General features: G+C 44.4%; 3 protein-coding genes across 3 annotated transcripts; 2 read left to right on the top strand and 1 right to left on the bottom strand.

Annotated features, from left to right (window-relative positions):
- The first annotated feature begins 3247 nt into the window (after positions 1 to 3247).
- NELFCD (negative elongation factor complex member C/D) lies at positions 3248 to 11737 on the top strand. Its single transcript, XM_036395499.2, is given in 16 exon segments — positions 3248 to 3345; positions 3766 to 3881; positions 4046 to 4155; positions 4933 to 5042; positions 5346 to 5453; positions 6016 to 6040; positions 6043 to 6167; positions 6933 to 7063; positions 7480 to 7645; positions 8280 to 8414; positions 8795 to 8934; positions 9119 to 9233; positions 9535 to 9630; positions 9807 to 9947; positions 10279 to 10408; positions 10819 to 11737. Coding segments are annotated over 16 exon segments (1749 nt in total). The 5' UTR covers positions 3248 to 3279; the 3' UTR covers positions 10854 to 11737.
- Positions 11738 to 12377: 640 nt separating this feature from the next.
- Positions 12378 to 17369, bottom strand: CTSZ (cathepsin Z). The gene is made up of 6 exons (XM_036395500.2): positions 17127 to 17369; positions 16483 to 16646; positions 14752 to 14931; positions 14015 to 14165; positions 13667 to 13829; positions 12378 to 13208 (listed from the first exon to the last, which is right to left on the bottom strand). The coding sequence occupies exons 1-6, from the start codon at positions 17261 to 17263 to the stop codon at positions 13095 to 13097; spliced, it is 909 nt and encodes a 302-aa protein (XP_036251393.1). The 5' UTR covers positions 17264 to 17369; the 3' UTR covers positions 12378 to 13094.
- Positions 17370 to 20815: 3446 nt separating this feature from the next.
- Positions 20816 to 24885, top strand: TUBB1 (tubulin beta 1 class VI). Its single transcript, XM_036395498.2, has 4 exons — positions 20816 to 20933; positions 22358 to 22466; positions 22628 to 22738; positions 22858 to 24885. The coding sequence occupies exons 1-4, from the start codon at positions 20877 to 20879 to the stop codon at positions 23934 to 23936; spliced, it is 1356 nt and encodes a 451-aa protein (XP_036251391.1). The 5' UTR covers positions 20816 to 20876; the 3' UTR covers positions 23937 to 24885.
- The last annotated feature ends 83 nt before the right edge of the window (positions 24886 to 24968 follow it).

Below are 24968 nucleotides of genomic sequence, written 5' to 3'. Positions count from 1 at the left end.
GTCGGCTCTTCTGTTTGGGATTTTTCTTCTATATTTTAGGAAGGAACCAAATGAAGTTGGATGATTTCATCAGCTGTGTTACATTCAGCCCTTTAGGCAGCAAATCCTGAAGTACGGTTGTTTAATAATTTGGTGAAAAATCAAGCAAATTTTGATAGTTGGAACTGAAACTTGAGCATTTGATACTTTGTTTATTTTTCTGTTAAATACTAACAAAAAAAAAAGGTACAAAAAGAAAAAATAATGCAATTTTCCATGTTCCTGTACATCTGGCTCTTCTTCACACACTTTCATTTTCCAGAATGCCTTTACCGCTTCCTCAAATCATGCAGCAGAGACACCAAGGCTGACCTTCACTGGATATTTTTTGGGTCCAAATTTTCTGTCTCAAAATTTATCTCAAAATTTGCTCTCTGCCTCATCGAAATCTCATTAGATAGAAATTGTCACCCAAGAATATTTTACACATAAAATGTAGTCAAATATGCATTTAGGGGAAAATTTGTTGCTGCATAATAAAACCTTTCAGGGACATTCAGGTAAATCTAAGTACTTTTAGTCATGAACATTTCACTGATACTTTGTAAAACAAAAATCCATATGGGGGAATGCAGTTAAACCCAAGAGACAACCAACATTATTTCCATTCAAAATTGTAGAGGTTTAGTTAGCAAAACCCATTTCTGGTACATTTAATATTTCATCACATTTTAAGTGATATCTTGAAACTGTTTGGTTTAATCTGATTTTACCTCTTGTTTATTGACCTGAAGCGAGGCAAGCTTGGATACTGCAATTCTGCAAAGGGCTATTCAGCAAATGTCTGGCTGTTACAGATCTCTAGTTTCCTTCTCAAGGGAAGCTGAAAGTAAATGCTTTGAGTATTGTTCATTCTTATATATTAAAAAAAATTTTTTTCTGTTACTGCAATCAAAATAAAGATATATAAATATATAAAGATGAAAACTTCTAGTTTTAAGATTCAGGCACTGAAATTATACCATAAATGTCTAATACCACTATGTCTCTTAATGGCAGTTGGTGCTGGGGACTGTTCCCATTTTCTACTCTATTAAGCAGGAAGTTTTGTAACATAATTACCACTGAAGTCCCACAAGTCCAACTGGTGTCACCAGACAAAACTTCTACCTGCTCTGAAAACGCTTTACTGAGGCTAAGAGTGTTCCAGGCCATAAGCTCTGGCACAATGAAATTCTCTGGGCTGCAGATCCCAATGTCCTGCCCAGGAGACGTACAGCAAATTTTGGTTGTGGGAAGGAAAATTCTCCTACCCATATAAAAATTGTCATGCAAAGTGTATTTAGTTGAACTTTCTGTAAAGAACCAGGATCTCCTCCAAAGCCTCATGAAGTCTCAGACTTGTGGTTTTCCCATTCAGTTTCATTGGAATGTTAAGTTCTGGGCTCACTTTTCCTCCAATTTGAACTTTTCTGAACCTTCTGTTAAGGTGTGATAATGTTTACTCTGAAATCACCTCCAGAGAACTTTTCTTTCACCTAATAGCTGATACAGGAGGTGTAGAGATGTTTCTTACGAGACTCTCAGTACTTTTTCTTTCTTGGTTTGGGATGGTTTAAATTCAGATCTGGTACTTAGGAAGCTCCGACTGGTTAATCACTCTGTCTGTTCCAAGTTCATATTATTTCTCACATCTATGGGATGGAAATTGCCTGCTAACCAAATGGGAATGAGCCAAAAACTTTTTCTCAAGGATATTTCCATTGGCTCCCAGCCTCAGCTTGTCACTTCACTCCCAGTTCGTCCCTCATAAAAAACGACCACAGGCACCGGGGTGCCCTCACCGTCCCCTGCCTGCAGTGGAAAACGTGGAAAACCTGTCCCTTGTGGTTCTGCTTCAATCTGTGGCATCTATCCTGAAAAAGTCTTTTTTCTTTCTGCTGGCAGAGCAAAAAGAATCGAATGTTTCTCTCCCGACTGTTGCAGCAGTGTTCCAGGAAAAGCTGCTTCACCACTGTAGGGCAGCACAGGACAGCACAACTCTGCTGTGCTGCAGCTCAGGTGCTGGGGTACACTCTCTGTATTGAGCTTTGAAATGCAGCAAATCCCTTGATTAGCACAGCAACCACATTTGAGCAAGGATTTTGTCTGTTGGAGATCCTGTAACTTATTTCTGAACAGGGTTTTTTTTGGCCTTTCTTACCTAGCAATGCATGGAAGGCAATGTAATTTCTTTTTACTATTTTTCAGGTAGAAACTGAATGAGAATAAAGCACCTTTTAAATAATTAATCAGCAAAACTCCTGGCTGGCCTCCAAATCCCAGAACACACCCTCACCCTCCCCTTTTTTTACAGTGAAACTCTTATACAACTGAAGAACAGGAGTGGATCTGAAGAGGGACAAAGGGACTGTTTCTGACATGGTCTCACTAATGCCTCTCCTTGCTGAGGCCTGTTTATGTGATCAGTTTTCATTGTAGGCTTGTCCCCTGTTCATCTCATTCCCTGTCCCTCCCTTCCTTGGGGACCCTCTTGACCCATTATCTTTGCTCAGCACCCCCAGAAAGGTTCCAGGGTGAGCACAGCCAGTGCTCTGGGATCCAGTTTTGGGGATGGGGAGCAAATCCTGTGTCACAGGCTGCCCTGCCTGCTTACAGAGCCGCCCCAGGACAGGGGACGCGGCTCCCACAGCACCTCTCCTCCGCCCAGAGATGCCCACTTTCATTCTCCAAAGTTACCCCTTTTTGTTTGTTTGGGGGTTTTTGGGTTTGTTTTCCTACTTGTCAAATATTCTATTCTACCCTAACATCATTCCTATCAACTTGCTGTTGTTCAACATCCCCCTCATGCTTCCATGGGAGGGAACTGCCTTTGTCCAGCCGCAGCCAGAAAAGGAACACATCCCTTGGACAACACATCGCTTGGACAACACGTCTCATGGAGAACACATCCCTTGGAGAACACATTCCATGTCCATGGAGAACACACCCCACGGAGAACAACCCCTCGGAGCAAGGCATCCCTTTCTTTCCTCTTCCCTTGCAATTCCCGTGCGATTGCTGCTGCGCTGGGAGGCTTTGCAGGGCAGTTTGATGTTACATTTCCTGGTTTGTTTTACATTTCCACTGGTTCTTTCCCCCTGAGGGGTGTGCGCCCGCTGCCCGCCTCCCCTCAGAGCCCGCCCGCCCTCAGGGCCCCCTCAGCCGCCGCCATGCCGGGCTCCCGCCCCGCCCCCGCCGCCGCCATTCCGCGGCGCTCCGCCCGTTCCGGCCGCCGGGCGGGGAGGCCGGGCCGGAGCCATGGAGGATGCCGATTACTTCGAGGGCAGCGCGGCCGAGTGGGGCAGCGAGGCGGACGGGGGCGCGGTGAGCGCCGGGGGGAGCGAGGCGAGGGATGACCGCAGCCCCAGGCGCGTCCCGGAGCAACCCCTGGGCACAGACTCCGAGCGTTCCCCTGGGTCCGGAGCATCCTCCGGGACAATCCTGGAGTGTTCCCCGGGCGGGTCCCGGAGCGTCCCCCGGGCCCTCCCGTTTCTCCGCGGGCTCTCCGGGCTGAGGCGATAGCGCCGGGTGTGGGGGCAGGGGCCGGGCCCGGGGCCCCGGGGTTAAACAGAGAAGGCGGTGCGGGTTTTTGTGCCTTCCCCGTTAATAATCGCTGTCTGTCGGGGTGCAGGTCGCTTGCGGTGCTGAGCCCAGGTGTGTGTGCTGCTGTGGGCAAACAGAGCCTGAATATGGGAGTGGGGGGAGACGGGACAGGGAGGCTGACCTGACTGTGCTTGTGAACAGCAAGATGATGAGGATGGGGAGGGAGAAGACGATGCCGAAGTCCAGCAGGAGTGCCTGAAGAAATTTTCTACGCCTGATTATATAATGGAACCGTCTATATTTAACACGTTAAAGAGGTGAGTGTGACCTGATGTGTGTTGTGGTGTGTTCGAGGTGTCACTTCGTATGGAAATGTGTGCAAATGTATAAATGGTGCTGTTGTTTTCCCTTTAAATTTAGACTTCTATTTATTTTTGGTTTTAATATGACTCACATAGTTCTTTGGTAATCCTTTCATCAGATATTTCCAAGCAGGAGGCTCTCCAGAGAATGTTATTCAGCTCCTCTCTGAAAACTACACTGCAGTGGCACAGACTGTCAATTTACTGGCAGAGTGGCTCATTCAGACAGGTATGATACAAGATACAGAGCATTTTGGGTCTATATTCTGTCAGAAATATCTGAATTTGTGGCAAATTTGTTCATACACAGGAAGTGGATTGTTATAAAGTTGTCATCCTTTATGTGGCTAAATCCTTTATAATAATAGGTGTATTCCACTTGGAGAATAATGATGCAATATGTTGAGGAAAAGCCAACAAACTGTGTTATAAAAGGTTTCATTGTTGAAACAGCTGCATAAATTATAGCTTCTTTTTAATTTCATTCAAAGGGCAAGGGTGCTGTTACATAGGCAGCATAAGCAGTGTTTTTATCCTGTAATGGAATTATTTAATCGTTATTACATTACCAGAACTATTGTGCTCTGATTTCAGAAATGCAGAACTACTCATTTCTATATGTGTCTTATTTTGTAGAATACTATCAAAGCTACTGATAAACAATACTTAAAAGGATGAACTTTAGTGTGTAGTAACGTGGGTTTGTGCCCCAGCCCTGGTAATCCCTCTTGTGGTTAAGACACTCCTGCATTTGTGTGTCTGATGAGGAGAGAAAGAAAAGGTTTTGACCTGAAATCCTAAGCAGTTCAGTATTTAGGGAAAAGGTGGAAAATCTGTAAATCTGTATCAGTGTGGCTCAGTAGCAGAACTGATGGCTCTCCTCTTGTCTTCTCTGTGCTGATAAATTTTGGAGTAGTTTCTGTTCTCATTGGAAAATGTGGGATGCTGCTGCTGTGTTCCACTGGACTGCAGTACATCTGCCAAGTGTTTTGTTCCTTCTGTGCAGGTGTTGAGCCAATGCAAGTTCAGGAGACTGTGGAGAACCACTTGAAGAGTTTACTGATCAAGCACTTCGACCCTCGTAAAGCAGATTCCATCTTCACAGAGGAAGGAGAGGTGTGCATGCAATCCCTGGTGCTGTCCCTACAGAGGATCCTTCCTCCACACCTTCATCTGATGGAGTGGTGAAGGGAAGGGAAATTGAATCTTCAAAGCTCTTTGGCTGAGGAACAACTGGTTTCAGAAAACCAGCTCTGTCTGACTGGAGTCCTCAGAGGTTTAGAGAGCTTGGAAATTTGGAACACATCCTCCTTTGTAATAAAGCTCTGTAGAACAACTCACAGGACTGCTGAGAGGTAAAAGCCTTGCTTTTTATGATCCTGACAACAAGACATTCTTAAATTTTTTTCTTCTTTTCAGACTCCAGCCTGGCTTGAGCAAATGATAGCACATACCACGTGGAGAGACCTTTTTTACAAATTGGCAGAAGCCCATCCTGATTGTTTAATGCTTAATTTTACTGTGAAGGTACTATGCTTAAGTCCAATCAGTAAGAATATCCATAGAGGGCTAATTGTTCTGGCATCAAATATTAGTTGTGGTCTTGCTTGTATCTTTTATGTATTCCTGCTAATACCAATTAGTAAAAATACACCTTGGTGGGAGGACTTGTGCTACAAGTTGCAGTACATGTAATTTCCCAGTTTGAAGTACTGCTTTTTCAATTTTTGTTGAGGTGTGGGGGGTCTTCTTTTTTTTTTTTTTTCCTTGTTTGTTTTCCTTTGATCTCTGTCTGAAAATTGTGGATTTCTGGTGCAGTGGAACATCTCGGTCAGTTTTGTATGTTTCTGTGACAAGAAAAGAATGTTATATTTTGGTGTGCTCTGCTACATTTTTTATTATTGTGCTTTATTTATTCTTGTTGCATCTTTATTGGTTTCTTTTTCTGTAGACCACAATATAAATGTGAATTCCAGTCAGTGTATGCAGAGATGAAACTTAGATTCTCTGTGTTCTTCTAGATTTGTTAGGATATCAGAAATAGAAATGTAAATAACACAAGATTTCTGTGATGCTTTTATTTTTATAGCTTATATCTGATGCTGGGTATCAAGGGAAATAACCAGCGTTTCAACAGCATGTCAGCAACTAGAAGTATTTTCCAGAGTCCTGCGTACATCTCTGGCAACAATTTTAGATGGAGGAGAAGAAAACCTTGAGAAAAACCTCCCTGAATTTGCTGTAAGTTTGGTTTTTGGGTTGGGTTTTTTTTTTCCCTTTTTATGTGGAAAAAGAAGTGTTCTGCTTTCCAGTTAGGAGGTACAGATCTCTGTGGGTTGTAGCCAATCTTGATGTCCTACAAGAGCTTCTGAAGAGAAGGTATATCTGAGCTAAAACAAATTTATACTTTTTGGTCATTCTGTGACCAAGAATTTTTGATTTACTTATGTGACACTTCTTATATTTATTAAATGGATTGTAAAAAGGTGGGGATAGAACTGTTGTCTTTAACATGTACTTCAAGATCTAAAGATCAGTATTGTCAGTCCCCTGGCAAATGAAAATAATTCTCTTATCATCCACATCAGTGTGAAAGTTGCCATCTGAATCAACCCAGCATTTCAGTGTTGTGAAACAGCACAATTATTGTACTCTGATTTTAGAAATGTAGAACTACTCGAAAAATGATTTTCAGCTGGCTTTGAACTCTTAGTGTTCAAATACTGCAGAGAAAGCACTGAGCATACGTAGAACGGATTTTCCCCTCAGTTTTGGAATTTGAGAAATGAAGTTCTCAATTCAGAAATTTCTTCTTGTGTGGTGTCAGTGCTTTTCTGTATTTTCCTCTTGGCTTTTGGGGTTTGGGCTTTGTTTGGGCTTTGGTTTTTTTTCTTCGCAATTTTGCTGTTTATTTTTTCCCCCCTTTGCTCTCACGGCAATGTAATCACAGGCGGCCACTGGGCTGTTTGCTTGCTGTCTGGTGAGGTTTGTGCTGTGCTTTCACAGAAGATGGTGTGCCATGGGGAACACACTTACCTCTTTGCCCAGTCCATGATGTCCATCCTGGCGCAGGAGGAGCAGGGCGGCTCCGCCGTCCGACGCATCGCGCAGGAGGTTCAGCGCTACGCCCACGAGAAGTGAGTGGCACCCGTGGGAGCAGGGAAATGGAGCTCGCCACAGCCTGTGAACCCTGCTGGCTTTTGGGCTTTTGCTTGTCCTTCCTCACCTTTCACCGGCAAAAGGGGAATCTCGAACTGCAACAGAGCAGTTTTTGTAGCAGGGCTTGAAGCTGTGGGACAGCAGAAAAGTTCAGTGTCCTGTACCACAGAGACCTGAAACTGGAAAAGCAAAGACTTGATGTTTCTGTCTGTTAAGAAATGTATTTTTATTTTTCTGTTAGCATTTTGGAAACAAACCAGGCAAACACAGGCCTATTTCTGTAATTACCCTAAGGCATTACACCCCATAGAGTATGCCCTGTTGACTCAGTGAGACTTCATCTGAAATGTCTGAATTAAGAAAAAGTCACTGTGTGTGTTTGCTCTGCCTGCAGAGGCCACGATGCCAGTCAGATCACCTTAGCACTGGGTACTGCAGCCTCCTACCCCCGAGCTTGCCAGGCTCTGGGGGCAATGCTGTCCAAAGGAGCTCTGAATCCAGCAGATATCACTGTCCTCTTCAAAATGTTTACAAGCATGGACCCACCTCCAGTAGAACTGGTCAGTATTCACCTGTTTGTAACCTCTGAAACTTATTTCTGTTACAGTAGCACTCGGAAATGGGGTGCCTTGTGCTTAGTGTTGTATGGACACAAAAATTAAATCAGCACTCACTTGTCCCTCTGTCATTGTAAGTAATGTCTAAAAGTGAAGCTGCTACTTGCATTCTGGTTTGCATCAGCTTCGTGGTACTTCTGTTGGGGTTTTTTAATCATTCCAAGTTGTGGTTTTACATATAACCAAATTAAAGAACTCTTCCATAGGAGATAAAGATTGCAAGGAATTAATTCTTTAAACAAACAAAAAAAAAAATCAGAAAAAAAAATCCCTGCCCACTTTAGTAGTTTGTTATAAACAGGCCTAAATTATACATTTCACATTTCTCACTGCATTGTTCTAACATGGGTTTTGGTAAGAAAAGGCAAGATTTTGATACTTTAGAAATATAGTTTGTAACTGATTCCTTTTTTTTCCTTTTTTCTTTCAAAAATCTGTGTCTCTTCAGAAAACTGTTTAATGTACTCTTAAAGGAAAATGTATTTATCTTGTTCAAGGTATATCAAATGCAAAAACTCCATTCTTAGTCACCTCTCATAATTCCCAGGCTCTGATAAAATGCTCTTTCTCTTCACAGATTCGAGTGCCTGCATTTCTGGACCTCTTCATGCAGTCCTTGTTTAAACCAGGTGCTAAGATCAACCAGGATCACAAACATAAATATATCCACATACTGGCATATGCAGCGAGTGTTGTAGAGATGTGGAAAAAGGTAATGTTCACTTCTGTGAATAATATTCTTTTTTAACTGCAGCAGCCTGCCTGTGCTGAAGAAAATGTATGGTTGTGAAGTAGTTTAAAATAATACATTCAGCTTAGTTTAAGTATTTTAATATGAAATGCTTCTGCCTTCAACTGAGGTGATTAAAAAGTGTAGATCCTGATGATCAAACAAAAGTCTGAGTGCACTGAGAATAAAGCAAAACATCCTTGTACTTCAGCTCACTCATAATTAATTCTTCTGAAACTTGCATGTGAGTCTGCATTTTGAGACAGGATGCAATCCTAGGCTTATTGCAGGTCGAGCTCCATTCCTTAAATAACCAAAGACATCTGCAGCTCTTGCATTCCAACTTTGCAATAATTTTGCAGAACAAGAGAGTCAGCATCAACAAGGATGAACTCAAGTCGACCTCAAAAGCCATTGAGACTGTTCACAATCTGTGTTGCAATGAGAACAAAGGGGCATCAGAGCTGGTTGCAGAACTGAGCACTCTGTATCAGTGCATCAGGTGAGCAGAGAGGCTGGGAGTCTCCCATGATTATAAATCCTGTCTTTCACACACAACTTGTCCTCCTTGGGTGGCAGAACATGATTTTCTGTGCCACTGGAAAGTGATGGCAGATTACTTTGGGTTGCTACTAAAACTTCCATTTATTTTTCATGCTGCTGTGCTAAGGTGATTCTCTCTGTAGGTTCCCAGTGGTGGCTATGGGGGTGTTGAAGTGGGTGGACTGGACAGTGTCAGAGCCACGGTACTTCCAGCTGCAGACTGATCACACCCCCGTTCACCTGGCACTGCTGGATGAGGTGAGAGTGTCTGGAAACTGTGCTGAGAGCAGGAACAGTTCTGGTTCTTGTGTAACACTGAATGCCTGTCATTTGCAGTAAGGCAGTAAATATGCAGAGATGAATCTATTCAGAGTAAATTGTTTGGTTTTGTCAGCTCAGCATTATTTATGCCAGGAAAACTTGGGCATTATAGAAAGAAATGATGGAATGCTTTTCTAAAGGAATTTGTGTCTGGCCCTGAACATCAGTGTAAACTTGTCTGGTGCATTGTGTTTTAAATTGCAGTTCTGAGGATCTCACTTTGCTGTGTTGTTTGCAGATCAGTACGTGCCATCAGCTGCTTCATCCCCAAGTTCTGCAACTTCTTGTCAAGCTCTTTGAAACAGAACATTCTCAGCTGGATGTGATGGAGCAGGTGATACTCAGAGGATTCAGGTCTTTGTTACTTCACATCTGTCACTCCTTTTCCTCTCACAGCAGGGTTAATGTAGAAGTGGTTAAAATGTAGCACAGCAGATATTGAATGAATAAAAATTGCACACTCTGAGGGCAAGTTCTGAAGTGTTGGCTCTTCCCTCCCTTCCCCACCAGCTGGAGCTGAAGAAGACTCTCCTGGACAGGATGGTTCACTCACTGAGCCGGGGCTACGTCCTGCCCGTCGTCAGCTACATCCGCAAATGCCTGGAGAAGCTGGACACCGACATCTCCCTCATCAGATACTTTGTGACAGAGGTCAGCAGCAAAAACTCTTTACTGAAGTCTAGATATCAAGTTTAAATCAGATCCATGTGTTTTGGATATTCAGAAATACTTCAAGTTCAGGTCAGAGTCTGAGCAATGTCTCAGTGTTCACCAGGATGGGATTTGGTCCTACTGATCCTGACTTCTGGATGTAACAAGGTACTCATAGAGCACCCTGAGAGTTCATAACTAATTACTTGCACTTGAGACCCCTTGTTCTCATCCAACTACCTGGATGCTTCCAAGACTGGTATATTAATTAAATGTTGTCCCTCCTCCCCCTGTAAGGGCAAGAATCATCAGTTTTTGTCTGCTCTTTCAGGTGCTCGATGTGATTGCCCCTCCATATACCTCAGACTTTGTACAGCTTTTTCTTCCAATCTTGGAGAATGAAAGTATTGCAGGCACTATAAAAACAGAAGGTGAACATGATCCTGTCACAGAGTTCATAGGTAAGTCACGTTTATTCCTTCCATACCTGCTTCCATTTGTGTCTGTTACAACTTGCAAATAATGTTTAGGAGGAAGATTGCTAAATATAGGAATGCCTGCCAGCTATTTTCACAGACAACTTCCCTTTTAGGGGCCTGTGTTTAGCAATTTTCCTGTGATCAAGAATCTGTGGGTAGTAGTGGGGAAAGTGAAGATAAATACTGCTTTTTGGGAACTGTCACTGCAGCAAGGAAAGGAAGGAAGGAAGGAAAGTTGTCTGTCGTAATATGGTACTCCACCCTAAACCAGGAACATCTGTCCAGACCCTAAAAGCCTAATTCTTTACATAATGCAGAAATCCATATGCAAATATATAAATCAGAATCATTGTAATGCACTGAACAGTGTCTTTTTTTTCTCTCCTTTTAAGCTCATTGCAAATCTAACTTTATTATGATGAACTAAGCAGTGGAAAACATCAAGAATGCAGCCAGAACTCCTGATCACTGTTTTGCCATGCTCTCCACCTGTGAGGTTCTAAAACTGGGGAAAAAAATCCCAACAAAACCAAGAAACCTAAAACAAGGAGGAAAAGGCTGAAGGGCACTTGCTTGACTTGAATGGTGACCTTGAAATTCTTAACCAGAGGAGTGTTTGTGTTTCATATCAGAGAACTGTCAATGTCATTCGGAAAATGGAACAATACCAAAGGTCTTTCTGCTGTTACACAAATCAGTATAAATCTGTGCTCTGAAGAGGATGGATAGCAAGAAACAGATTTATTTGAAAGAACTTGCAGAATTTGTCACTGATTCTTTGTGTAATAAACAAAATACGAAGAAGGGGTAAGGTAATTCCTACTAAAACACTTTGCAGATAGTTCTCTGAATAGGTCCTGAATGCTCTAGGCTTTGATGTTGTAAGTTGTAAAAAATAGGAATTTGTGGATTTGCTCTGTGCCTGCAGCACAAAAGCCCTAATGTCTGTTCCTCCCCTTTGCTTTATATTAGAATTCTAAATATGCTACATGAAAACAAAAAACCTGTTTTGTGTAACACAAGAGGAGTTGCAACAGCCAAGGTTATTTTGTGTTAAGAGAGGAATTCTAGGTGAGTGTGTTACCTTTCAGAATCTATTTTTGCTAAATAGATGCCTCAGATGTTACTGGTAAGTTTCATTACCATGTCTTTACTGTCCCAAAATACGAAACGTGTGCCCAAATTTCATTCCTGCTTGTTGTGGCTTTGTTTTTATACTGATCTCTACTCTGTCCTGGCTGATGCCAAACTGTGGGAAAACACCCAACAATATAATTTACCTTTAAATAAAGGTGTTTGCTCTTTTCCAGAGATTTCTTTCAGTTTCATTATGACTCGTTCTCTCTGCTCATTGGGGCTGGATTCCTCTTTACACCCCTCACTTTTAAACAAACAGTAATTTTGTTGAACCAACAAGCACATTTTGCTTCTCCAAGTACATCTGTTTTCTGAAGAATCTACTTCCTAAAAGACATTTAAACTCTAAGTCCAGAATAGAAGATTTACTATTATTCCACCTAACTCTCACCATTTAAAATTCGCCTGAGACCTAGTTTGTGTAATTTAAGTAAACTGTTGAATTAACAGCAGAAATTATTCACCTTATAGAGAATAAATTTAGGATACAGCCCTGTAAAAGCTCTTGGTGATAATTGAGAGCAGCTTGCTCTGTGTCCATGCAGCTTTACCAGCAGTTTAAACAAGGTTTATTTTTACTTTTCCTGCGTTCTGCTTTGTATCACTTCCTCTAAACAGTTCCTCTGTAGATGATTTTTAACTTGTTAAACCCTTTGTGATGCTGTGATCAGTGCTGTGTTCATACCCAGTTGTTGTTTGAGCCAGCATCCTTGCTGTATGAAATTGTTCATCAGGCCCATGACAGCAGCACCATCCAGGTGGAGACAACCACACACCTCTATTAATAAGCTCTTATAATAAAGACCCAGTCACGTAAGAGAAAAAGTCTGTTTATTAAAGCAGTTAGCAATGCCAGGCAGTAACATCTGATATGGCACTGATTTGTCATATTAGTGAGGAGTTCAGGGTTATGGCAATTTATGTTTTGCATCTTTAGGAGAAAAAGGGCACAGTCACATATTAAAGCAAGAAATTTGAGCAAAGACAAGACTAATTAAGTAAGAAGTGTTTAGACTGTCCTTTGGTTAAAGTAGTTCCCATTTCATAATTTTGGTGGATAAAAGCACTTGGTTATTGAACAATTCCAACACCACTGTTTCACCAGGAGGTCAAGCAAACAAGGTTCAATATTTTTGATTTATCACGTCCAGATTATCATGGCTTTTGCATCATTGCAACATATTTGGTCAGTACTGTCAAAGAATTTAAAAGAAGCTCTAGACCCAAATATTGAGTACACTTTTCCAGTACATCTACATGATTTATGTTTAAAAAAATAGATATTTACATGTACAGGTCCTGTGATGCAGTCAGTGTGATTTTTACTGTGCATTAAGGTAGACAACTCCTTCATGGGTGAATTACTTCAAGGTGTAAATAAAATTAGGGCAGTTCTGTATTTTTTGAAGGCATTGTGTGTTGCATCTGGACTAATTTTTCAGAACTGTGAAGGAGTCTTAGGCTATTATTCTTTAAACAAGAGGAGGTTGTGCTCCCAAAGCACCCAAACACAAAGCTGTACCATGTAGAATCAAGGCAGTATAGGATCTCCATATGCACAGTCCTCTTCAATAGCCAGATTGTAGTCTGCTCCTCTTCCACCCTTGTAGGCACTGGTCACAATCCTCAGCCACCCTCTTTCACCCTGTAAAGGATTTAATTTGCATTGTAAATTAGGAAACACAGCTGTAGAAGTTGTGTGTTGGTGAGTCTGTTCTGTCTGCCAAATATGAGTGATTGAGGTGAATGGAGGAATTCACTCAAGCTGGAGTGCAGCCCTGGAGTCATGGGGCAACCTGCTGGGGTGAATTTGCATCCCACTCATCCAGTCCAGGTACATGACTGGATTTTTGCCTACAACCAATAGCAATTTCCAGTTGCCCATAACAGGAGCTGCACATCCTTGAAAGGCAGAATTTGGGATAGAGCCGAAAGTTTTACTCAAATAACTTCCAAATATCCTTGTCTTCAGATTGGCTGGCTGTCATTTTTAAACTGGCAGTCTGGTTCAAAGCCAGTTTCAGTTTTCTATCCACAGGCTGCAGTTTTGCAGTGACAAACCCCACCCTCCCAAGCCCAAAGTGTGTTGCCATGTCTCCTTACCCAGGGCTCACCCCAGGAGTTCCGGACTATCCAATATTCTGTCCCGTTTTCCACTCCCCAGCCAGCCACAGACACGATGTGATTCACTGTGGGTGAGGGGTTGTACTCTGTGTATAGCCCCCCTGTGTAGGCATCCAGCTTTTCTGTAGCCATTATGCCACAGCTGCAAGAAAACAGAGAGAGGAGGTTTCATACAAGGGGATCAGGGCAGGGGCCTGCCTAAAAACCAACTGGTTTTCTTGTATTTTGAATTCTGATCTCAGAATTCAAGTCTGCATGTCAGAGCAGAGCTGCTGACATGTGCTAGAGTGAAAATGTACATGGAGTTTCATGTATCTTTTTTTTTACCTAATTGGTCCATTAGTGTAGATTTCTGCCATCATTTTTTCTCTTCCACTGACAGACCCATAGTCAGCAACTTTCCAGAGAGTGTAGTTCTTGATCACATGGCATTCTCCAAAAGTGACACAAGTTCCACACTGGTTAAACTTCTTACACTCTGGAAAAAAAACGTGAGATTACCCCTGGAGGTAATCTGCAGGAAAGTGCTTTTCTTCAAGTGAAGGGATTTTAGGACACTGAGCTTCCATAATATAATTGAGGCAGATATTAATAACTTCAGAGTAATTATTAATACATATTCTCTTTGGTGAACTCAATTGTTTTCTGGAAACCACATTTAAAGTCCCTTTTATCACCACTTACTGTTCTTTACTTCACAGGTATAAATACTTTGTTGAGGACACAGAGAAACCATTGCAGTCATACATGACCAAAGGTTAAATTTCTTCTTTGTTCAGCTTGAGGTGACACTTGTAAATATTTCAGTACACTAGAGATTGTGTGTCACAGATTTAAGAGATTAAGTTAAAACAATTCAGCTGTGCAAACTTGCCTGAGCATGATTTAGTGCTACACTGTCTGTCTGGAGCAGGAAACACACACAGGCCCGTAAAGAAAACCTGTTCTGTCAGTCAAACAGCAGGAACCAGTACTCTGAAAACCCAAAACATTTTTTTTTTAAAAATACACCAAGATCTGCTAAACCTGGGAAGAAATCCTAGAGCAAAGCAGAGCCATCCTACTTTGGTCCTTGGCTTGGTAGTTGTTGCAGGTCTCGTCGGGGATGCCGTGGTCGTGCGCGTACCTCCAGACCCCCGAGTGGTCCCCGCCCTCACAGGAGCCAGCGTCGGCACAGTCGATGACATTCTGCACAGACAGGTAGGCAGAGGGCCAGGCACCTTTCCTCTTGATGTTGATTCGGTCTGGAAGGATAAGAAACTGGGGTTTGCTGCTGGAATACGTGGGTGGCTACACATTGCAACTGCTTTTGAAACTGCCTCCTCTTCATTGAGCCTGCCACTGGTTGCAGACAGCAGCACTTGTGGTTGGAAAGGCTCTGCTGTCTGCAGTGAGGAACACAGCATGACCTAATTCAAACCAGAGGCTGAGCTATTATTGTGGGTTTCCATTAGGAGGGGTTTTTCCAATAAAAACTCAGCAAAAACATGGAGATGAGTAAGATCTGTCTAAAGCCTTGAAGAGCCCTAGACCTCTTTTAATTCAAGACACAGCTTCTGAAAGTTTCCAGATCTGTTTCCTGACTTTGACAGCAAAGAGTTTTCAAATTCACATCTAAAAACAGCTCTGAGCATCATCTTTTAGAGGAGTAGAGATTTATGTATAAGCCCATGGAGCCCAGGCTGCTGGCTCTGTGAGACAGTCTAAATGCAGGAGAAAGCTTTCAGAGTTATCTCCTTGCTGTTACACCAGCATCTCACTGTTATCCTGCCATCTCAGACAGGCACCACCACCCTGCTGCCTTCTTTTGTCAGACACAAGAAGCTTACTTGGCGGAAAAGCTTCCTGACGAGTATTTATAAACTGCTTTTCTGCATTAACAGTCTTAACTGATGCCACTGTAGTTACTTTAAATCCTATTAGTACCAACAACATTCAAATAAACTTGACAGAACAGGGAGCTATCATCCCAGCCTAATCTTCCTGCAAGCTGCTGTATTTTACTGTCCCAGTACTTCAATCCATCCTGGCAGGTGTCATACCTGTCCACCTCCTTGTATGCTGCATGACTCCTGCTGTCTGCTCACACCTGCATTATCTGCCCCCTTCTCCCCAGTTTCCTCTTCACAGGTAATTTTCCTACAGCCTCCCTGTGCAAGTGCTGCTTCTCCAGCACGAAGCTGTTGCATGCAAATCATGCACTCTCTCTAGAGCCACTACTTCTCCATCTGTAGCAAACCACTACTTCCCCTTGACTAAGAAAAAGGCTGAAATCAGATTTCGTGTCTGCTGTGGTGGTCATGCAATGACAGGGCTCCTGCAGCAAATACCCCACAAGAGGCATCTCCTTTCATTTCCTCATGGCCAGCATGGCTGGAGAGCCCCTGCTGTAGAGAGGTACCAAGAGACCTCACAACTCTTTTGCATCTCCTGCCACACCTCTGGGGGGAGGGCAGAAACCTTACCCCAGGACCTAAAGAGCAGTTTGGGAGGAGCTATGGCCACATTCCTTCTGCAAAGAAGGTTTTTAACCGCACACCAGTGCTCTCCCCTTGCTGCCTTTGGATGAGGTGGAGACAGCCTCACTCTAGTTGCTTTTCCTACTGAAACCAACCCTCCTTGCCTTCAGCTTGGGCATTCCCACTGTTCTGGTGTATTCACAGACACGTCAGCCTCGGTTTTGCTGCGTTAGTTCCTGCAGTGATTTAGCACCCTATACCAGCTGTCAGTACCCTGAATCTAAACTTCCTTTGCTTCCCAAACACTCCCGACTGCAGCGGGGAGCCCGAGGGTACCTGCCAAGGCGCTGGTGCTGCCGTGGGCCCAGCAGGAGCCGCAGTACTGGGGGATGTGCTGGTTCCGAGTGGTGCTGGCGTAATTCACCCCATTCACGTTCCTCCAGTCCCAGCTCTGCGGCAGCGCCGACACGTCCAAGTACTCGTGCGGGCGGGGGTAGGTCCTGCGGGGGGGACGGGACGAGGAGGTAGCGCCGGCATCCCCCGGGAGCAGGACGGGCGGGTGTTATTTAAAAAAAAAACAAAACAAAAAAAAAAAACAAATAAAAGTAAATAAGGAAAAAAGGCAAAAAAAACCCCACGGATTTCACCGAGTTTCACCACGAGCCCGCGAGTGTCCGCCGGGGTCACGTGACCGATCCGGCCCCGCCGTCTCGTGACCGCCCCCCCCCCACCCCGGACCCCGGCACGGCCGGAGCGGCCCCGGGAGCCCCCGAACCACTCCCGGGCACCCCCGAAATCCCCCGGGCACCCCGAAATCCCCCGGGCATCCCCGAAATCCCCGAACCCCCGGGCACCCCCGAAATCCCTGAACCCCTCCGGGCACCCTCGAGCCCCGGCTGTGCCCGCCCAGCCCTCCCCAGCGCTCCTCTCGGCCGTGCGAGCCGTGAGGGGCCGGGAGGGCACACGGGAGCGAAGCGCACCTGAGGCCGGGCGCCTTGCGTGGGGCCGGGCGGTAGCAGTGCTGCCCTTCCCTGAAGTGGAGCCCGGCGCGGGCGGGCGGGCAGAGGCAGCCGCAGAGCAGCAGGAGCGCGATGAGGGGCTGGAGCGGCGGGGCCATGCTGGGACAGCGGCGGCCGCCGGGCGACGGGGTTTGAGGGCGGCGGGAGCGGAGGGGAGGAGCGGAGGGCCGGGCCGGGCCGGGCCGGGCTCACCTGCGGCGGGCGGGGACTGCGGGCCGGCCCCGCGCCCTCCTCGGCGCCGCCTCAGCGCGTCCGAGGGAGCTCCTGGGGATGAGGAACGAACTCAGATCCCGCTGCCCCAGCCCCCAGTGACGCTTCCAGCTCAAAAATTCAGTCACATGGGTTGTGATTGTATCTGGGACAGGCCCTGTCACAGGTTTCTTCACCTTTGGCCTAACACCTCAGCATTGTGCTAGACTGTGGCCAGCGACTGTGACTGGATTTTTTTGTTTGGTTCTTGTTTTTTTTCCCTAGTCCCAAATTCTGGATTTCTCAAGCCCTTTAATGCTACAATTAGCAAAGGGGCACAGGCCTGTGTCCATTTTCTAGGCTGCTCCTTAGGGTTTGAATATCTGAAGGTTCTTTATTATTTGCTAGAAGATTTAGTCAATAGTAAAAATAGTTTTCTAATTTTCCTGCAGAAGCTTCTAGGGACTGTGTGAATGGATTATCAGTCTCTTTTGCATACATTAGCTAGAAGTTTTCATGTTTGATAAACCGGTTTAGTAAACCACAGACAGTTCTCCCCTCCTTGCTTCTCTTCCTTGGCTTTCAGCACTTTTTGTAGAGGATCTGAGGTTTATTAGCTCCACACCATGAATAAAGAAACTGAGGCACAGAGAACAAAAGGAGGAGCAGAGCACAAATGGAGCCTGTGAGTTGAATGCAGTGGTTTTGGTATCATTCTTAAGGGTGATTCAGCAAGCCCAGGTTAGTTAAGACTTGCATCAGCTCGTCTGGTAGCCATTCATAGATCTCTGTAAAATAATCTGATGCCTTGTAGCCATGCTTATCTCAAACTGAATAGGCTTTCCTCTCAACAATCTTCTCTACTACTCTGAAAAGCCAGCTCCTCCCAAGCAAGCCATTAAAAAAGATTATCCCAGAATGCCTCCTTGCACATGCATGTTTATTGGGGGTAGTGTTAAAAAACCCCCAAAATCAACCAAGGAAACAAAACCAACAACAAATAGCCCAGCAACCACAAAAGCCTTGTGTCTCCGTGGTCTCAGCTCAAGCCCATCAGCAGGGCTGTGGTATCTGGGAGCAGTGGCAGCCTGATAATGGCCACAGTGGGACAGCTGCCCTAGCTGTGCCCAGTGCCAGGCTGCTCCTAATCTCCCCAGTGCCAAAGTGCCTGTGAGCCGGCCCATCCAGCTCAGCCCCTCTCTCCCAGCGCCTCTCTCTGCTAATCTGCAGCTGCACATGGGCCATGGCAGTGCTGGGAGTCCCTCGGGTGTTAACAGGCCTGGGGCTTCTCTGGGCTGAGCAGGGACTGCAGCTGAACCTCCACAGGAACAGCCCCTCCTAGGCCAGGCTTGGATAAAGTCAGACTTGAGGTTCACAGAAATGCAGATGGGGAGGAGAGGGAAAAGAGGCCCGAGCCCACAAAGCGTCTCAGCTGCCTGGTGTCATGTGCCAGAATGTTTAAGGCTCCATAAGGAAGCCCTTCAGAGGAGGCACATGATTCTAGGGAGCTATTTTCAGCAAGAGGAAAAACCCCTATTGAGTGACTGCATATTTCTTTTGCTTCCCTTTTCCCCCTTTCCTTGTGAGATTTGCTCAGTGAATTTATTTATTGCTGAAATTATTTTGTCAAATTTTTTGGACAGTGAATTAGCACCTTCAGCCTCTTCCTAAGTTGTGTCTATTGTGAATACATTGCGTATTTTTCATTTATATGAATTTAATTTTTTATAAATTAATATATTTTTATATTTTATATTGTATTTATTTAGTATTTGTTATTGACATTGTATCAATGTCTATTCAAAATGCAGCAGTTGAATACACAACTCAGATGTGCATTACTGCTCTTAGCTAAAGATGGTTGGAGAAAACAAGTACAAAATGTGCAAAAATTAAATGATATATGCTTTTTAAGTAAATGTCCAAATAACCTTTTCAGAATTTTCTTAGGGAATTGTAGACAATATCCAAAGCTATTGTGGAAAATATTGACAATGTGGCAATGGAACAGAACATTTTGTGTGGGTAAACTGAATGGCTTAGAGAATACTTACCTTTTGAAAATGATAAAATGATTGTGTTTTAAGGAAACAAAATGAGTCTACCTGCATTTGAAGTCTTCCTTTTATTACTCCCTAAGCAGTATGTCCATAGCATGGCAGAGGATGACGGATATTTGCTCTCTATCTTTTTTAAATGCACTTCTGGTGCTGAGCTCTGTGTCAGGAGCAGTTGTGTGTTCCTTCATTGGCTGGTGGGAGAAGTGGAAGTCATCAAGTGGAGGGGAAGCCTGGAATAAGCTGATTTTTCTTCTGGAACCATATGGAAGCTCAGAAATCCCTTATCTCTAGGAACCCATAAAGTGGTCAAGTAGTTACATTCAGTGAGTCAAGCCCTTCCTCTGTCACCATTTCATGCTGAATAGTTTTAAGGTGCTTTGCAAATTATAGTTCCTTTCCCCATCCTTAAAAGGAACACTTGCAAGGCAGTGACAGTCATTTGACATGTCATGAAACTGCTCTAGGCTTCCACAAGTCATTTTACCCTGGGTTTCTGCTGCTCAGTGATACTGGTGCTGGTTATCAGCAGCCAAACATGACTGTGCTGTGTTTGGTTCTGCCTCACAGCGTTTCCTTCAGCACAGGGAGATGTTTCACTCAGTGAATGTTACAGTTCACTTCAGAGAACTTCAGTGAAATGGGGTTTTCACCTCTAGCATTTTCCTGGCAAGTTCTGAAGCACATCTGAGATATAAGAAATTAAGAAATATTAGAAATGCTGTATTTCTTCTCCCTTCATTTCCTGAAGGGAGAGAAAGAGAGTTAACTGTGCACGTTAGTCACAAGTTAATTCAAGTTTTGGCTAAATATGATGGGTTCCTAGAAGTATTAAAGGACCATGCATCACTGAGGGTACAGTGTTATTTTTATGTGTTACAAAGTATTTTTTGTTCCTGCTCCTGTTCCCCTCCTTCATACAGTCAAACATCAGGAATTATGCTTGTTAGTGAACTGGAGTTTGCCTTGCAATCCTGCTCACAAGTTGTTACCATTTTTATTATGGGTGTTGTCCTCTATGACTCATATGATGCTAAAATTTAAATTATGTAGCAGAAGCACATATGCTTAATAAATTAAGATCACTCACTCTGGGCTATAATCTCTACATATGCACATATATTTGTGTATATATTATGTTTAATATAAAATAATGCACCACAAACAGAATATGCACATATATGCTGGAAGAGGTGCATGTGACAGTGCTGCTCTCCAAGGCACAGGTGCTGCACCTGTGCTGCTCTGCCTGCACCCAGGCAGGGAAGGGGCCCCGGGCTCCTGGTGCAGAGCCTGGGGCTGGCTACTCCCCTGGCTGGGTCAGTGACACTCCCTGGGGTATAAAAGGGCCCCTGGGCCGGGCTGTGCTGGGTGTAGCTGATAGAGCAGCAGGCACAGGGCTCGTCCTGGGGAGCTGCAGAGCCTGGGTGAGGTCGTAGCCACCGGCAGGTCTGAGGCACACAAAATGCGTGAAATCGTGCACCTGCAGATTGGCCAGTGTGGGAACCAAATTGGATCCAAGGTAAGGTCTCTTTTAACACTGATTATCAGCAGGAGATCAGAGGTAGCAGGTCACACATCATCAATGGATGGGGACTTCTGGGGGGACAATTACCTTGTAACTCAGTGGGGGGAAGCGTGGCATGTTAGCAGGGAACATGAGGAGTATTTTGTATGAAAGGCAAAAGCTGGATTTGTTCCTTTAAGGTTAATGTTCATTTGCAATAACTGGCCCAGGGATTACAGGTGCACCAGAGCATTCCTGCTGGGACTCTGTTCCCAGGGGAACTCACATACTCTGCAAGATACTGGGGCAAGTGACAGAGCCAGTAATTCCAGGGCTGTGAAGTTGTATTGCTGGTACTTTAGTTCAGTCATGCAGTAGTTCTGCCACATTTTATTCTTAAATATCACAGAATTATACAATGGCTTGGGTTGGAAGGGGTCTTAAAGATCATATGGGATCATATTAACAGCATAACCTATGTTAGAGTGTAGAACGACAAAGTGTCACTGGCCTCCTGAGAGAGAGAGGTGTCATTTGGAGTATTTTTGTGTAGCTCAAACACTGGCATGCTGTGACATAGGGAGTAGTCACTATTGCTGACTTTCTGGGCTAGGAGTAAAATTACCCCTCAATTACTATGCTGTGATGTCCATACTTTCTTTTTTTTTCTTTAATTGATAAGTAGGAAGTTGTCCAAAATTATCTAGTTTGGGCTGGGAGGTCTTTTAAGACATGGGATAGTTGAGAGATTGTTCTGCTGTGTTCTTCCTCCCTTCTCCCATGCCTAACCTTGATTCCTTTTAATGGAACATGAAGCATGGAACGTGCACCTGTTGACAGTGGTGTATTTGTACACTCAAAATGGGACTGGATGCTAACCCAGGAGAGCTTTAATATTAGAATAGCCTGGTCATTACAGTGGGTGGGTGTGTCTGCTTGAACACTGCTGTGGCTGCTGCCCAGATAAGAGCCCAGCACAAGAGCACATCCATATGAGTGTCAAGATAGGACATTTGGGACCAGCAGCTGTTTGAGGAAAGGCTTGCTCACGTACAAATTTGCCTGTGCCAGCTTTGTTGTGCCATGGTCCCATTTGTGCATGGCAGGACTCAAAGCAACTCTCCCTAATCCACACCCTCACAACCTTTTTGTTAAGCTCATACCAAGTAGTAACTGTATTTAAACTAGCATCAATTCCCTTTTACTATAAAGAGAACAAATTGAGGGCCTCCACCTATTAGTGCACAGGTCATAGCTAAGCAGCATAAATAGTCTGCTAAACTTTTCCCTCAAATTTATTTGGGAGGGGTAGAGAAGGATCCCTGTTCTGATGTGGTACGTAAATGGCAGAGCATCCCCTGCTTCAGGCACAGCTCCCAGAGCTGGTGCTGAAAATCAATAAATCATTCTCAGCGTGTTGTACCTCTTTCCTTTTGCAGTTCTGGGAGGTGCTTGGTGAGGAACATGGCATTGACATCACTGGGAACTACCGTGGGGATTCACCACTGCAGCTGGAGCGAATTAACGTGTACTTCAATGAGGCTTATTGTAAGTGCTCAGCAGAGCCAACAGGGAGGGTAAAATAAGTAATTAAAAAACCCACAAAAAGCCTAAACCACCCTAGGTGGACTGGACTGTCCAGAGTGCATTGTAAACCTGTTTCTTTGACCACTAGCAGTGATTATTTGCATTAATTTTGTTTGTTCCAGCACATAAATACGTGCCCCGTTCCATTCTGGTGGACCTGGAGCCTGGGACGATGGACAGTGTCCGGTCCAGCAGAATCGGGCCCCTCTTTCGGCCTGACAACTTTATCCATGGTATGTACAGCACACTGCCAGCAAACTGACTGCAGGCAGTGTCCCAAAAGGGCCCTGGAAGTCCTTCAAAAATTCTCCTGCTAACTTTGGGATTGTTCTTTCTGTAATTCTATTCACAGGTAATTCAGGTGCTGGCAACAACTGGGCCAAGGGCCATTACACAGAAGGTGCTGAACTGATTGAAAATGTCATGGATGTGGTCAGGAACGAGTGTGAGAGCTGTGACTGCCTTCAAGGGTTCCAGCTCATCCATTCCCTTGGTGGTGGAACGGGCTCAGGCATGGGGACACTCCTCATCAACAAGATCAGAGAGGAATATCCCGACAGGATCATGAACACCTTCAGCGTGGTGCCCTCGCCCAAGGTGTCCGACACGGTGGTGGAGCCGTACAACGCCATCCTCTCCATCCACCAGCTGATAGAGAACACGGATGAAACCTTCTGCATTGACAACGAGGCTCTGTATGATATATGCTTCAGGACACTAAAGCTCACCAATCCCACCTATGGGGACCTCAACCACTTGGTGTCCCTCACCATGAGCGGCGTCACCACCTCGCTGCGTTTCCCCGGCCAGCTGAACGCAGATCTACGGAAGCTGGCGGTGAACATGGTGCCCTTTCCTCGCCTGCACTTCTTCATGCCCGGCTTTGCCCCGCTGACAGCTCGGGGCAGCCAGCAGTACCGGGCCCTGACGGTGCCAGAGCTCACCCAGCAGATGTTCGACGCCCGGAACATGATGGCCGCCTGCGACCCCCGCCGCGGGCGCTACCTCACCGTCGCCTGCATCTTCAGGGGCAGAATGTCCACCAAGGAAGTGGACGAGCAGCTGCTGTCTGTCCAGACCAAGAACAGCTCCTACTTTGTGGAGTGGATCCCTAACAACGTGAAAGTGGCCGTGTGTGACATCCCGCCGCGAGGGCTGAAGATGGCAGCCACATTTATTGGCAATAACACGGCCATCCAGGAGCTCTTCATCAGGGTGTCCGAGCAGTTCTCGGCCATGTTCAGGAGGAAAGCCTTTCTCCACTGGTACACAGGGGAAGGCATGGATGAGATGGAGTTTTCTGAAGCAGAAGGTAACACCAATGACCTTGTGTCTGAGTACCAACAGTACCAGGATGCCACTGCAGATGTGGAGGAGTTTGAAGAGGTAGAAGTGGAAGCAGAAGCCAAGCCAGAAAAGGAAGCAGAGTAAAAAGAATCAAAACATTCTCCAAATGAGCCTGTTCACATTCACTAAAGACAAAGCAATAGCCATCATCTGCATACCCAAAATAACACATTTCTTCAGAACTTCTGTGCATCTGGCCAAGTGTATCTGATATTACAACACAGTGCTTTTGAAATTCATGGCAGCTCTGCTTTACTGTCTTGAACGACTGTTGGGATGGAATTTCTCCCCAGACCAATCCACTATGAGGACACGTTATCTCACACCAGCCTTGCCTGTAAATGGATTCACTTTTAGAACACAATCACCAGATACTGAATGTACTATACAGCCACTGGGCCTGTGTATATAGATCAGCATCTTAAGCAATAGCAAAATGTGCTGTCAGCTTATCACATTTATTTATTCTCAGGTAAACACAGTCCCTGCTGACTGTGAACTTGTTACTGTTTTAGGATCATGTGCACATCTCTGAGGCCTCCAAAGGCAGTGACTCTTTTATTGCTCCACAGACTGATGTAGATCTGCAGAAACAACAGGGGGCAAATGACTGAATATGCACATTCTTATTTTATAAGTATTCTAATTGTTTTATCACATTGCTGGCTTATATTATTGCAGAGCTTGTACTCATTATCATGGTGTGGTTTGTTTCTATTTCTAACTACAGGTTGAGTTATATTAGCACACTAAGTTGTGACATTGTGTAAAACTTTTGGTGTGGTATTTTTCTCCTAGGTACTAACTACTGTAAATTTTTTTCCCAAACATTCAGTACAACAAAAATGACATAGAATGGTTTGTAGTTTGTTAATATAAATTCTATGGCAGTCACTAAAACAAAATCTTATTTTGCCTTCAGTGAAAAAATTTTCTTGCCATCACAGCTGCCTACTTAACGTATTTATAATATTAAATAAAGATAATATACCATTCTATGAAAAGTTTTATACTTGAAACATTTGATAGACAAACCCCCATAGTTTATTCTTGCAAGAACTAACTTTGAATTAAATTAGTTATACTCTTATATGAAAAGGTTTGTTGTACTCTGAT

This window comes from Molothrus ater, chromosome 17 (assembly GCF_012460135.2).
Source record: "Molothrus ater isolate BHLD 08-10-18 breed brown headed cowbird chromosome 17, BPBGC_Mater_1.1, whole genome shotgun sequence".
NCBI lineage: Eukaryota > Metazoa > Chordata > Aves > Passeriformes > Icteridae > Molothrus > Molothrus ater.
The sequence above is the reverse complement of the archived record's forward strand: the minus strand, read 5'-3'. Positions and strand labels throughout refer to the sequence as shown.

Excerpts from the sequence above, each read along its gene's own strand:
- CTSZ (XM_036395500.2), bottom strand. The coding sequence starts at position 17,263 with ATGGCCCCGCCGCTCCAGCCCCTCATCGCGCTCCTGCTGCTCTGCGGC. Across the intron at positions 16,647-17,126 it reads CGCAAGGCGCCCGGCCTCAG|GACCTACCCCCGCCCGCACG; the intron begins GTGCGCTTCGCT and ends TCCCCCCCGCAG. Across the intron at positions 14,166-14,751 it reads CTACCAAGCCAAGGACCAAA|AGTGTAAGAAGTTTAACCAG; the intron begins GTAGGATGGCTC and ends TTTTTTTTCCAG.
- TUBB1 (XM_036395498.2), top strand. The coding sequence starts at position 20,877 with ATGCGTGAAATCGTGCACCTGCAGATTGGCCAGTGTGGGAACCAAATT. Across the intron at positions 20,934-22,357 it reads GGAACCAAATTGGATCCAAG|TTCTGGGAGGTGCTTGGTGA; the intron begins GTAAGGTCTCTT and ends TTCCTTTTGCAG. Across the intron at positions 22,467-22,627 it reads GTACTTCAATGAGGCTTATT|CACATAAATACGTGCCCCGT; the intron begins GTAAGTGCTCAG and ends TGTTTGTTCCAG.